Source organism: Terrapene carolina, unplaced genomic scaffold, assembly GCF_002925995.2.
Source record: "Terrapene carolina triunguis isolate 2854851 unplaced genomic scaffold, T_m_triunguis-2.0 Scaffold193, whole genome shotgun sequence".
NCBI lineage: Eukaryota > Metazoa > Chordata > Testudines > Emydidae > Terrapene > Terrapene triunguis.
The window spans coordinates 8551209-8564227 of record NW_020664544.1 but is presented as its reverse complement, the minus strand read 5'-3'; the positions used below and the strand labels follow the sequence as shown (position 1 = coordinate 8564227).

Below are 13019 nucleotides of genomic sequence, written 5' to 3'. Positions count from 1 at the left end.
CTGCACAAGAGCTCCCGGTGCCGGGCATGTTCCGGGGCAAAGCTGCGGTGGAAGGAGGCGTGGCTGTGCTGGACTTGTGCTCCAGTGATTCTGCGTCCCCGCATGGCCCCGTAGGCACAGATCAGCCAGGCAGTGGCAGGTAGGAGAGCCAGGTCTCCGATTCCATGTTCATCCCACGGCAGTTTGAGCGTTCCCACTAGGTCTCTTATCCAGCTATCAACTTCCGTGCATGGCCTACGTGGATTTAGTAAATATAGAGTCCCTATTTATAACCAGCAGTAGGGCTGTTTCCCCAGCCCAGGAAGGATTAAATACTATGCCCAGGTCATGAGCAGGGCCTTTCCTCAGTGTATGGTTTGTTCATTCCAAGAATGAACTAGCAAAGTGACCCAGAACAAAGCTGGTTCCCTGGCCGGCGGGGTCAGAGGCCTTTCTCTCTGCTCCAGGGCCAGTCCCAGGAGTCAGCCAACTTCCCTCTCGCAGCTCCCGTTCCAGCCGGGTGGGATAATCAAACAGGGCTGGCTGGCCCGCTCAGACCCCTGACCCTTAAAAGAGCAGACCCCCTGTTAGTTAGTCACCATGGTTGTCCTTTAAAGGTAAATCAGTGCATGCTCCTGTACTGTGTGACGCCACAAGGAACCCCCATGCAATTAGAATAAGGCCAAGGCAGAGGTGGAGGGAAGATCGGAAAGCAATCAGGGCCATCAGGTAGGAGTGCGAGGTAGCAGGCAGAGTTTTCACAGTGGCCCAAGGGAGGCTGACGTTGAAATGGATGAGAACTGACCCTCCAACTCTCGGACCAGGAGAAGCGCGAGTGGACCAGCCAAGGTAGAGAGCGGAAGGAGTGTCGAGTGCCTAAGGGAAGGGTATGTGACTGGGAAGCGGATTGAGCGGGTTTCTCTTGGAAGAAGTAAACATTGCAAACGAATTGAAACCCAGCGGGTGCCGGAGTGCTTCCCGCGGGAAGGAGAAGAACCAGGGGAGCCAGAAATAAACCAACGGGCCCCAGTCCCGTGGAGGCGTGAGATGCTGTAGGAAGACCAGAGGGAGGCCGGGCTCCAGGGCCTACGTTTTTCAAAGTCCCTAGTGATTCCGGGGGCCCAAGCCGAGATCGGTCTGAAGGGGGCCTGGTTTGCAGAGGGCAGATGCTTGGCACAGTCTGGGAATCAGGCCCCTTTAAGGCCTCTCAAATTGGGCACCCCAAAGAAAATAAATCACTCGTCACTTTGGTACATGTAGCCCCAGTGGCGGAGGGGCTCTGCCCCAGGCTTCAGCTTGAGGAGTAAAAAGGGGAACGGTTCCTAGCAGCTTGATTTAGAGTCTGAAATTCTGCGCCTCCAGAAGGTGCAGGCCCAACCTCCCGGCCCACGGCGCTGGAGGGCAAAGGCGGCTTTCAGTCACCTTCTCACCCTGGGCTGCCACGGAGGTCAGTGTGGGCCCCGCTCTAAAATCAGCTCAGCCAGCAGCCTCATTCATGGCACCCGCCCAGGGCGGCCTGTTGGGCCTGAGAGCAGATGGTGCAGAGAGGCATGGAGATGCTACCCCATCCTGAGAACCGGTCCCAAGCCCTCCTGCAAAGGAATGCTGGGGCCCCCACTGTCTACGTAGGTACTTCTCTGCCCCCCCATCCCCACAGCATCTGAGCCAATCACAATGGTTAGTGAGTGCAGCCTCCCAACACCCCTGGGAGGCAGGGCAGGGCTCTTCTCCCCATTGTTCAGGTGGGGAACCGAGGCCCAGAGAGGTTAAGTGACTTGCCTGAGGTCACCCAGGGCTGTGGCAGAGCAGGGGCTGTCAGGACCATCCTGCCTGTCTTACAAAGTCGCTGTGTCAGGACGCTGGACAGGCTGTAATTTGCTATGGGACAAGGAGGGCAGTTCCGCCCTCCCAGACTTTTCATGCGCACCCCTTTTGGCCCCCGACTTTGCAGGGTATCATACGTTCACATCTAATGGTCTAGTCTAGATGCTGATACAACTCCCCCAACCCCCAAGATTTTTTCTGAAATGACGCCCCTACTGCCGAATCAAAAGGGGCCCCTACCACGGCTTTCGCCTTTCCTACGATGGCCTGATTCCCAGGGCATCAATGTCTCCAAGCCTCAGGGCTTCGATGGAAATGACTTTTTCTGTACCTTGCTGGCCAGGTGTGCGGCCAGCAAAGTGTGGGAGCCAATTTGCCCTGCAGCTTGGGCAATGCGTTTGCACGAAAGCTCAGCCCGCGGCGGTAAAAGGCTCCAATGAGGATCTGATAGCACCTTGCACTGGTGTAAACAACTGCGCGGGGCAATGGGGAATCAGGCCCTCCGGAGCAGTGAGGGTACAAAGGGCAGGCGTCCTGGAGGCACAAACTGGTCTCACATCTGCTACACCATGCCAAGGGGGGCACACAAGGGCAGCTGGGGGCAAGCACTGGGGTAGTGGCCTCAGATGAATAGGTCAGAGAAGCAAAGACAGCACATTTTTTCTTTGATCGGGGGAGGAAACATCATTGAGGTTTGAAGGGAACGGGGGGGGGGGGGGGCAGGCGCTGCTGCCAGGTCAGTTGACACACTGTCTAAAAAATGAACAATGCAGCAGGACAGGGTGCTAAGGAAAATACAGGCAGGAAAGGCAAGGCACCGAGGCCAAAGGAGAGAGCAGAAATGAAAACAGCTGCAGCTTTGGCAGGAAATCACTGTCCAGGCTAGAATTTTTCCAGGCCGCCCCTGTGGTCAGGAGAAGCCCCACGGGATCTGTGATGCTCACCAGCGAGCGGGTCATGGTTGTTACCCGCTCCAGAAGTCAGCATGCTGAGGGGAAGGGGGGGGCAATTAGTCAGGAATGAGTCAGCGCGAAGAGCACCGCCTCGTGACTGACCACAGCTCCTGGGCGCTCCGTGGCTGCCTCCCATCCACGTGCAGCCCCTGCCCACATCTGCAGAGCCCACGGGGTTAGCGGTGCTGGTGTGACTCTGGGAATGTGGGCAGCGGGTTGCTCCGGGGAGTCAGGCAGGCCCCACTCTGAACGCTGGAGACTAGGCAAGTTACTGCTCTCCGCAGAAATCCTTTTGCCTGGCTCCCCGGCGGGCAAGTGGAGTCTGATTTAAAAGCAAGTGGAGTCTGATTTAAAAGCACAGAGACCCCGAGCTCTGCTGCTCCAACCCTCCTCCTAACCCTGTGCAGGTTTAACCAGACTCATTCTGCCTGTGCCAGCCAGTGCCCACCAGCATCCCTTCCTCCCAGCAAAGCAACCTCACCGTGGAGCATAGCCTGGCCCTGCGCTAGCGCCAGCAAAGGAATCGGGAGGGAGGGCCTGGGCCGCCCGCTGCCAAACAGCTTGTGTTGTCGTTTAATCGGGTGCAAAGTGCTACCAGAGCCGAAATCTGCACCCACTGGGACTGGTGAGAACATTACACACTCACGCTGGGCATAGTGAAATCATTTGTACTGGCGAGAGCATTTCACACCTCCAAAATGTCCCCTTCTTAAACACTCTGTGGTGCGCTGGTGCTGCTGCTCTAATGCCGTGCTGTGCCTCCTCCCCAGAGACAGTCGCAGTTGGGTGATGGCCAAAGCTGTTTTTCTCTGCAAGCAGGGCAACATTTTCCAAAAAGCTCAGGGCCTGCTCCTCAAGGGCTCCGTGCCCACAATGGGGGACAGGCTAATGGGAGAGCTCAATGTGTGCCCGGGGAGCTGGATTCTTTGGGAAATCTGCCCACTTGGTTAAGTGCCTAACTGGGAGCTGAGCTCTCCCAAGGAACCTGGGTCCGGTTTGCGAAGGGCACTGGGAAGCTCCAGGATGAACTACCGTGTAGCAGTGTAAGTTGTGACACTGGGACCTCACCCCACACGCTGGTGCTAGATTCACAGCCGTACTCCCTCGGTAGGCCAGGCTTCCCGAGAGCAGCGTCAGCAGCGTCTCTCTCCCGCCGAGAGACGCCTCAGCCATTCTTCGCAGGCAGAACAGAAGCAGCAAGTGTTGAAATCTCCTTCCTGCTGATTAGCTGTATTTAGTCCTTCCCAGCCATAAGGCTTGTAGTGATTGCAAATACCTTCCTTCTCCAGAGGAAAGGCTTCCCGCCCGGCCCCCTCCCGCCTCCAGCAGCGAGCTCAACCTGAGGAAGGGACAAAGCCCTGCCCTTTCCTCTCCTGGAGATTGTAGTTGCAGGCAGGATGCAGAGAATGCCCTGTTGCTATTGTCTTGTTGCGGGCAGTGACCATAATAACCAATGCAAATGTCTTCCCAAACTTTGATCTTCGCTCCTTCACTAAACTGAGCCAGCTGCAGCAGTAGAGGGAAGCTGCACTCCCGGATAGCTGGAGCGACTGCTCCTTTTAAAAGGACTTTCAGTTCGGGTATTCCCCCAGAGCGGGCCTTTCCTCCCAAAGGGCTCTATCCGTGAGAATCATTTTACCCACCACTGCAATGCAGCCCCCTCTGGGGTGCAATGTGGCAGCTGTTTAACACATGATGCCACACAGCAATTTAGGACAAGAAGCGCTAATGGCCATTCCATTGAAATGGAATTTTAGGGAGCAGGATGTGATTTCCCAAACTGGAATTTGGCCGGAACAATGGGGCTAACAATTCTACTTATCTGAAAACCATCGTGGGATCTTTAGTGGTCAGGGCCTCAGGCCTCCATCTCATCATCCAAGCCACACTTTCAGCAGCATCAAGAATGCCCCCCTGGCTTCACGGGAAAAGCACCAGCAGAGGCTAGAGGCCTCAACCGGGATCAGGGTCCCATCCTCGTGCTGGGGACTGCACACCCGCAGAGTGAGAGACAGTCCCTGCTGGAAAAAGCCAACCACCTAAATAGACAGGAAGGGAAACAACTTGCCGGAGGTCACACAGCCAGCCAGTGGCAGAACCAGGAATAGAGACCAACTCTCCTAACTCGGCATCCTATCCACCCGGACCCCCTGCTTGCTGAATACAATTCCAGCAGCACTTTGCTGGCTTCCTGCTCAATCCAAGGAACTGTATTCCCTGGAGATCTGAGTGCTGCCGAAGTCAGTCCTATGGGGTGGGAGGATAGGTGGGCACAGCCCATAGCCCAGCGTTCACTGGCAGCTGGCTACGTGGGCTATATTAGGAAGCTCCCCATCTACAGAAAGGGACATAGACCGTAGATGAGGCAGCTTTTCTTGGCATAAGGCGAGGTGGCCATGCTGGGATGTAGGTGCCTTGGCAGAGCAGGGGGAGGGCAGGGGTGGATTGGCAGGGTGGTGCAGATCAGGCTGGTAAAGATGGGGAGTGGGTGTGAAAACTGGCGGAGGAGAGGTTGTTGCAGAGGACTCGGGTGCCTGAGCGAAGAGCTGTGTGCGGGGGGGGGGGGGCAGGACAGGAATAGCGGTGGGGGCTGCAGGGCGAGCCGGGGGTGTACTGGCAGAGCGATGAGTAGCAGGGTCGCTCTAGGTCAGGATCGAATTGTGTTGGTAGATTGTGGGGCAGGGAAGGGACTCTTTGCACAGCATCTGTCCGCCCTCTGCCCGCTACAGCATTCCTCTGGCCCTCGGGATGGGCGTCCCTCGTTTTCGATGGATCCCACATAAGCCTGACATGGTCCCCTGCAGATTGTCGGTGGCAGGCGGGCTGACTCAGGAACCCAGGGTCACTGACACTGTTCATTACACCCCATCACCACTCCTCACCGTGGCTCGCTGAGCCATCTGGGCCCGGGGCAGGCTGGGAGATGCATGGCCTGGCTCCTCCTAACCAGTCGGATCGGCTCCCCGTTTGTCCCTTATTTTAACGAGCACTGACAACGCACGCCCACAGAAAAGCACACTCCACCTTCATGCGTGCACAGCCCCCCTTCTGCCAAATCACCCACCCATACACCCCCCAAACCACACGCATGCCCAGCCTTCTTCCTCCACACACATTAAATGACACCAGCCAAACCACACACACAGCCACCCCCACCTGCAGTCCCATTCACCCTCACAAACTCACCCACAAAAGTACCCCCACAAAACTACAGGCACGGACAATTTTTTCCCACCACAACATACTCCCGCATGCAGGTGTGCACCCCTCCAGTCTACACATGCACCAAACTACACGCATTCACACCCTCCCTGGAAAAACGACATGCACCGAGCACCCCGTACCAAAGTGAAAGGCGCCTCAGAGGCACCGTCGATACATAGGCGGAGTATCCCCGTGCCTGACCTCGGACTGGATTGCCCATGTGTTGAAGGAAGCCCCGAGTCCATGTCCTTCGACCCCTAACATCTGCTTTTGCCTCCTCCCCTAGTACAACACCCTCCTGAGCGAGATGGACAATATCTATTCCACGGCCAAGGTGTGTCCTCCAAACCAGACCTCCAGCTGCTGGGCTCTGGAGCCAGGTACGGTGCCTTCCCGTCCCAGCTGACCCGTATTCTGTCGCTTTCTGAACTTGGAAGCGCCTTGCTCAGGGGGTGGGTCTGAGTCTGCAAGGTGCTGAGCGCCCTCAGCCTCTGCCGGAGCCAATGGGAGCCGGGCGCGATCAGCACCTTCCAGATTTGGGTCCCTTCTTGAGGAGGCAAGAAAGCAGCGCAAAGCCTCCTGCTTGCTCAGTGGCCCCGATCCTACCGGTCAGTGGGAGTTTGGTCACTGACTTCAGGGGAATTTGGAAGCTCTAAGCCAGGGTTGGTAGTTGAGGGGAAGGAAATCAGACTCCCCGGTTCATCTGGGCAGGGAGGAATCACAGACGGCCGGGTACGCGATGGGCCTTCAGACACTTTCTCTGAAGTCTCAGGCACTGGCCGCTCACCACAGGCAGGTGACAGGATGAGGGGGTCCAATGGCATGAGAGCCCCTACGTTAGAGGAGCTGCTATGGGGGGACTGGAAGGCTGCCATTGAACTGGAGATGGGGTGAGGGAAGGAGAAAGGGGGTGTCGGGCTGCTCCTGGCGGGCATTAGAGCCGACAAGCCTTCCTGCATCACAACTTTTGCGCCCTCCGCAGCCGCAGGATCCTGCTCCAATTTCAGATGTCCAGCGCCCCGGGTGGGGGAGCTGTTTGGATCTGGGGTATTTGTTCAGCATGTTACAGGCACAGGGGCTGCTGGGGTTTGGTCTGCAGACGCCCCACCATTCCCGGGGCTCTGGCCCCTTGTGAAGCCAGGGCACTGTCTGGCACCCCGATATCTGTGAGCGTTTGGCTCCGTCTCTGCTTGAGCCGTAGAGAACCAGACGGGGGTTCACACCCCTCCCTCTGCCCCAGCCTGTGTCCGTGCAGCGGGGGATCCGCGCCGCCCTAGGAAGTTGGGGAGACCTGTTGAGGGTGGAAAGAAACTCTCCCTGTGCGTGACGAAAGCTGGCGTGACTCTCTGTCGTCTTTTTCTCTTTCGTGCCTCAGAGATAACCGACATCATGGCCAACTCCCGCAGCTACAAGAAGTTGCTCTACGCCTGGGAGGGCTGGCACAGCTCAGCTGGAAACCCCCTGAGGCCCAAGTACGAGGAGTTTGTGACGCTGAGCAACGAAGCCTACAGGATGGACGGTGAGAGGGACCTAGGACAGCTGCTATTGCAGGCATCTCTGTCACCAAGCAGGGGGCGGGCGATGGGGGAGCCTCACAAACCAGCCCCAAACTCAGCAACACCTGATGAAGGACAATCGCTCCTCCTGGGGTCAGGAGGCACCTCTCCTCCCTGCGTCGCCCCATGCCCACGGCACGGCACTGCGTGAGGAGTGCATTCGAGGCGTCAGAGTCGCCTCTCGCCCGGATGTAAATCAGGAGCCCAGGGAACCCCGCTGGTGGAAGCGAGGGGAGAGTCACGCCCGGGACGTTTCATGCCACATCTGACACTGGGCAACGCAGGAGACAGGATGCCGGCCTCGATGGCTGTGGGTCCATTTCAGCACGGCAGCCCCTGTGCGCTGGGGCAGTAGCCGGGGCTCAGTTTCCCTATTGCTGGTGCATTCGTGCTCAGCTACACCCCCCCCCCCCCCAGTGAAATGTAAGTGAGATCAGACGCTGGCCCACTGCGCGAGATGCCTGGCTCTGGCCAAGCTCTGCTCTGCAGCAAAGGGAACCTTGGGGCTGCTCTAGCCTGGGCCTAGCAGAGTTCTGGCCACGCCCCCTTTCCTCTCACCACACCCCCTTTCCTCTGGCCATGCCCCTGCTCAGTAAAGCCGGGGGAATGAGCAGGGATGTACCAGCTGGGGATTCCCCCCCCCGTCCCCGGCTGGCAGCTCATCTGGAGGGGCAGGCATCCCTACCCACCGGGGACAGGGCCTCTCTCTGCCTTTCATGCAGCCCTCCAGCAGGCATCCTTGCTCCCCCAGGGATGATTTTGTGCAGAAAGGCAAGGAGGGGCGGTCCCCGAAATGCCGTCCCCGGGCAAGACGCTGGAGTTCATTGCTGTTGGCCCTGTGCTCTCCGTTGCCAGGTTTCAAGGATACCGGCGCTTACTGGCGCTCCTGGTACGACTCGCCCACGTTTGAGGACGATCTGGAGGAACTCTACCACCAGCTGGAGCCCCTCTACCTGAACCTCCACGCCTTTGTCAGGAGGAAGCTGTACGAACGCTACGGCCCCAAGTACATCAACCTCCAGGGCCCCATCCCTGCTCATTTACTGGGTAAGTGGGCACAAGACAGGCCCTGTGCCCGCTGGGGAGGAACGCCCGCCTCTCCCACTCTAGGGTGCGAAGGCAATAGCTGCCTCAGGAGGATGGGGGTGTGCCCATGCAGATCTGGGCTGGGCTGGGGGCAGTGCAGGCTGACCTTGTGCTAAGGGAATTGGGAGGAGCGTGGACATGAGGTCAGCAACAGGAGGGGGAACTGTGGAGCGTTTGGGTAGCAGTGGGAGGCGGGATTCGGGGAAGGCAGCTGCAGCCCTACATGCCCAGCTCTGGATATTACATGTGCAAGGAACGCCGTACCCTGTGGGGAGTTGTTGGCAGCCGGGATCGAACCCAAGGCCTCTGGATCTAAAGGCACGAGCCTCCCCCGCCTGAGCTAAACGATCACGCTCTGCCGGTGTCCCAGCCACCCCCAGAGCAGGACAGAGCACGTCGCTAAGTGGGTTCCATACACGCCCTGCACATGTTCCTCTGCTCCTTCCCTGCACCAGCGCAGCTCGGGAGCCGCTGGGCGTAGCAGGGGCTGCTCCGCACTCAGCTCCCCCAGCAACGCTGAATGAGGCCCAAGGGCTCCCATGGCGTTGATGGGCCCCCATCACACAGGGTGGCTCTGGGAGATCCTATACACTGAGGTTCTGTCTTGGCATTAAAGATCTCCAGGGCACTTTCTCTAAGCGAGGAGATTTCCCAGCACCTGCCACTTCTGCATGCTCTGGAGCGACCATCCTCAACTCCAGCGGTGGCTACCTTTCAACCCAGAGTTCGCAGAGTGCTTTGAGCTGGATCATAGTCTCAGATCAGCCCGTCACTGCGTGACACGCACTCATGCTGGTGGCCCCCGACAATCAGGCCATGTGAGCGGCACAGCTGCTCGAGCTGGGAGCATATTGTTCTCAGTTATTTATCAGCCCAGAGCAGCTGCTCAAGGCAGTTCCAGATCTCCCCAAAGAGAGGAAAACAGCAGAGGGAAGAACCCAAACAAACCCCAGCACCGAGTCTGACCAGTCAGCGCTGGGGCTGCGCAGCCTGGGGAAGGAATTCCCAGATATTTAGCACTGGAACAGATTCCTCCACCCACCCGTGCGTGCTAATTACGCGGCTTTGAAGTTGAATTTATGCCAGGCGATTGGGCGGCGGGGGTGGGGGGGGGAGCACGAGGGAATGGGAAATGCTTGGGGCCAAGCTCTGTGCACGAGGTTGCATAGACTGTCGTGAACCACCCTCCATGCAGTAGTTATGGCAGGGCACCGCAGCGCCTTCCCAAGGGCTAAGGCAGGGTTAGGAAATCAGACAATTGCAAAGATCCCGGCAGAGGGCATATGATCCCACCCCGCCGCCCTTGCCCCATCTCCTCCCTCACCTGCTGGCGTCAGTAACCCGCTCTTCCGTAGTGCCCGTCGTCCGAAGAGCTTCCCGCACTTTTCCCGGCATCCTCCCTGTTGTACCGAGGTGTGATACGGAGTCACGGAGCCGGGCAGCGATTTGCCCAATGAGTCAATGGCAGGGCAGGCAACAGAGCCTGGGAGGCCCTGTGCCGTGCTCTGACCATTGGACCGCGCTTCCTCTTATTGCAGCTAGAGACAAGGGAAGGAAACCTCTCCTTCTCCAGCTCCAAAAGGCGCTGAAACGAGGGAGGAAAGTGAAGGAGCCGTCACATACCTTCTCCCCGACGAGCCCCTGCTGCTCTCCAAAGCTCCCTTTCTCCAGGGATGCTCCAGTAGACGGCCATCGGTTCTGTTCAGCTCCTGCAACCAGGCCAAGCTCTCTCCCTGGAGGAAAGGGTGCTGATGGGCCCGGAGCGCTCCGCCCTGTCTAGAGGCAGCCAGAGTTGGTTCATAGGAACAGCTGCCTGCTGTAGCAAACCCCTGAGCTGTGCTGTTCTCTCTCCAGGCAACATGTGGGCCCAGCAGTGGAACAACATCTACGATATGATGGTCCCCTTCCCGGGCAAACCCAACCTGGACGTCACCAGCACCATGGTGCAGCAAGTAAGAACCTGGCGGCCATTCGCTGCCCTTGTTTAGCCTCTTGCCCCGAAGCCTGACATGGGGCTTGAGTGCCGGGGATTGTGGGTAGAGGCAGGTAAATCACCCCGCAAGAGATGAGGACGTCCACCGGCTGCCCATGGGGCGGCTTGCGGAGCGCTGCCCGTGGCGATGGGCCGTGTCGCTCCTGGAGGGGCCGTGCTGAGCCGGGCGCGTTTTGCCCCATAGAACGTCTCTCATGCAAACTGCATCCCCCCAGCGCCTGGCCGGAGGCATAGACAGAGACACTCCGAGGCCAGAAGGCACCATGGTGGTCACTTGGTCTGCCCACCTGCATAGCACATGCCAGCAGGGTCGCCCGGGGGGGCAAGTGGGGCAATTTGCCCCAGGCCCCCACGAGAATATAGTATTCTATAGTATTGCAACTTTTTTTTATGGAAGGGGCCCCCAAAATTGCTTTGCCCCAGGCCCCCTGAATCCTCTGGGCGGCCCTGCACGCCAGAGGACTTCCCTGCATTGATTCCTGGTTGAACGAGAGCAGATCTTTTAGTAAAACATCCGGTTTGGATATTCAAACGCCCAGTGATGGAGAATGCAGTGCCACAGTGCAGGGCTGACGGGAGTGATCGTAGCACCACCAGCCCAAGGCCAACAGCAGAGGGAGAAAGAGAGGGGGGCTTCCCTTCTGTGGTCACTGCCCCCAGGGGAAACTCACGACAACGAACCATTTTCAGTGGCAACAGCCTCCAGGTCTGAGCCCCAGGGCGAATCTAATTTTCTGGGGAAGGGCTGATAAAAAGGCTGCCAACTTGGGCAAATCTGCTTTGGCCGCCCTCCCAGAATCTCTTCGGCAAGAGCCAGGCGAAGGAACGTTACTCGGTGTGTACAGCGCGGGAACAGAATGGGTCCAATTCCTCGCTGGTGCAAGGGGACTGGACCCAGGGCGGAATTAGGCCCAAGAAAGAGAAAAAAGCGAGAGAAGGGCTGGGAGGAAATGGAAAAGGGAGGGAAGGGGGGGGAGATAAGCAGCAGGGTGTGAGTGAGACATTTCTTCTTGGGCAGACAGAGAGACTCCAGGCAGCTGGACCCCGTGAGCCTTACTGGTGCTCCTGCAGCCAAAGGAAAGCTCCAGGGTCCCCAGCTTGCATCACCGTGGGCCACTCACATGCTCTCAGCACAGTCACGAGCAGTGAATGGGCGATTGCTCTGCGCAGCTTGTGTCTCCGGCTCCCTGGCTTGGGAGCAGGGCTGAGAACAGGACCTCGGTGGGCTGGGCAGGAGACAAGCAAGGGAGGAACCGCCAGCGGATGGAGTGGTGACAGAGCCTGGGCCGTGCCCTCTGAGCGCGGTGGTGTGGGGAGGGCGTAGAGGGTTAACGATCCAACCCAGCAGGCCGGATTTGTCAGGGCCCTGCACGTCGTGTGGTCATCCGCACCAGTGCGGGGGGGAAACCACCAGTCCGGTTTGCGCTAATGCAAATGGCGGCACGAGGCTCCAGGCTGCAGGGAGAGGGAGAGGAGCCCGATTTGTTTAGTGTCCTGCTGCTGGCATCTTCTCAGCTACCAGCATCTCTCGGGCTGCCCTGCCGTGGTGTATCTCAGCAGCCTTAGGCAGGTACCGCGCATCCCATCGGAGCCATCTCTGCCCCACTGTATCTATCCTGGGGATCAGCAGAGAGCCCTGATCTCCAGGGCTGTGAACCCGGCCCCCTTCGCCACTCCTTGGAAAAGGACGTGACCCTCCCACTGCTGAGGCTTGCGCTGCCTGACTGGCCCGGGAGCGGCCCGGCCCCAGGCAGCCTCCTCCTGGCCCGTGTAACGATGGCTTCCCTCGGCTCTGCTTGCCCAGAACTGGAACGCGACGCACATGTTCCGGGTCTCCGAGGAGTTCTTCACCTCGCTGGGGCTGTTGGGGATGCCGCCGGAGTTCTGGGAGAAGTCCATGCTGGAGAAGCCGGCGGACGGTCGGGAGGTGGTGTGTCACGCCTCCGCCTGGGACTTCTACAACCGCAAGGACTTCAGGTGTGTGGGGACGGGAGGCCAGGCCCGACTGGAGAGAGAGGCTGGGGAGCCGCTTGACTCCACGCACAGCCTGGGGAGGGTGGGCTGGGGAAGGGGACAAGGGCCACGTTAGCGCTGCAAGGAATCGGGTGGGTGGGAGGGAGCTGAGCGCGCCACCTGCCAGGGGACACGTCCGGTTGCCTCAGTTTCCCAGCCCAGCCCCACTTCTGCTTTCTTCCTAGCAGCTCCTGAGATAGGAGTTAGGCCTGGTCTACACATACTGGCATAGCTAAGTCGGTCAGGAGTGTGACCCCCCCCCCCGCACCTTCTAGCCACGTAACCATGCCGGCAACCCCCCAAAGGTGACCCCCCCTGCACCTCCAAGCCACATAACCATGCCGGCAACCCCCTGTGTGACCCCCCCGCACCTCCTAGCCACGTAACCATGCTCTCAACCCCCAGTGTGAC

At 58.8% G+C, this 13019-nt stretch overlaps 1 protein-coding gene across 1 annotated transcript in view; it reads left to right on the top strand.

Annotated features, from left to right (window-relative positions):
• Positions 1-13019, top strand: part of ACE (angiotensin I converting enzyme) — a 59609-nt gene that overhangs the window by 18046 nt on the left and 28544 nt on the right. Inside the window, exons 3-7 of the mRNA XM_029912231.1 lie at positions 6247-6340; positions 7336-7479; positions 8372-8563; positions 10457-10554; positions 12400-12572. Coding sequence (XP_029768091.1) covers positions 6247-6340; positions 7336-7479; positions 8372-8563; positions 10457-10554; positions 12400-12572 — 701 coding nt within the window. The remainder of the gene's footprint in view (positions 1-6246; positions 6341-7335; positions 7480-8371; positions 8564-10456; positions 10555-12399; positions 12573-13019) is intronic.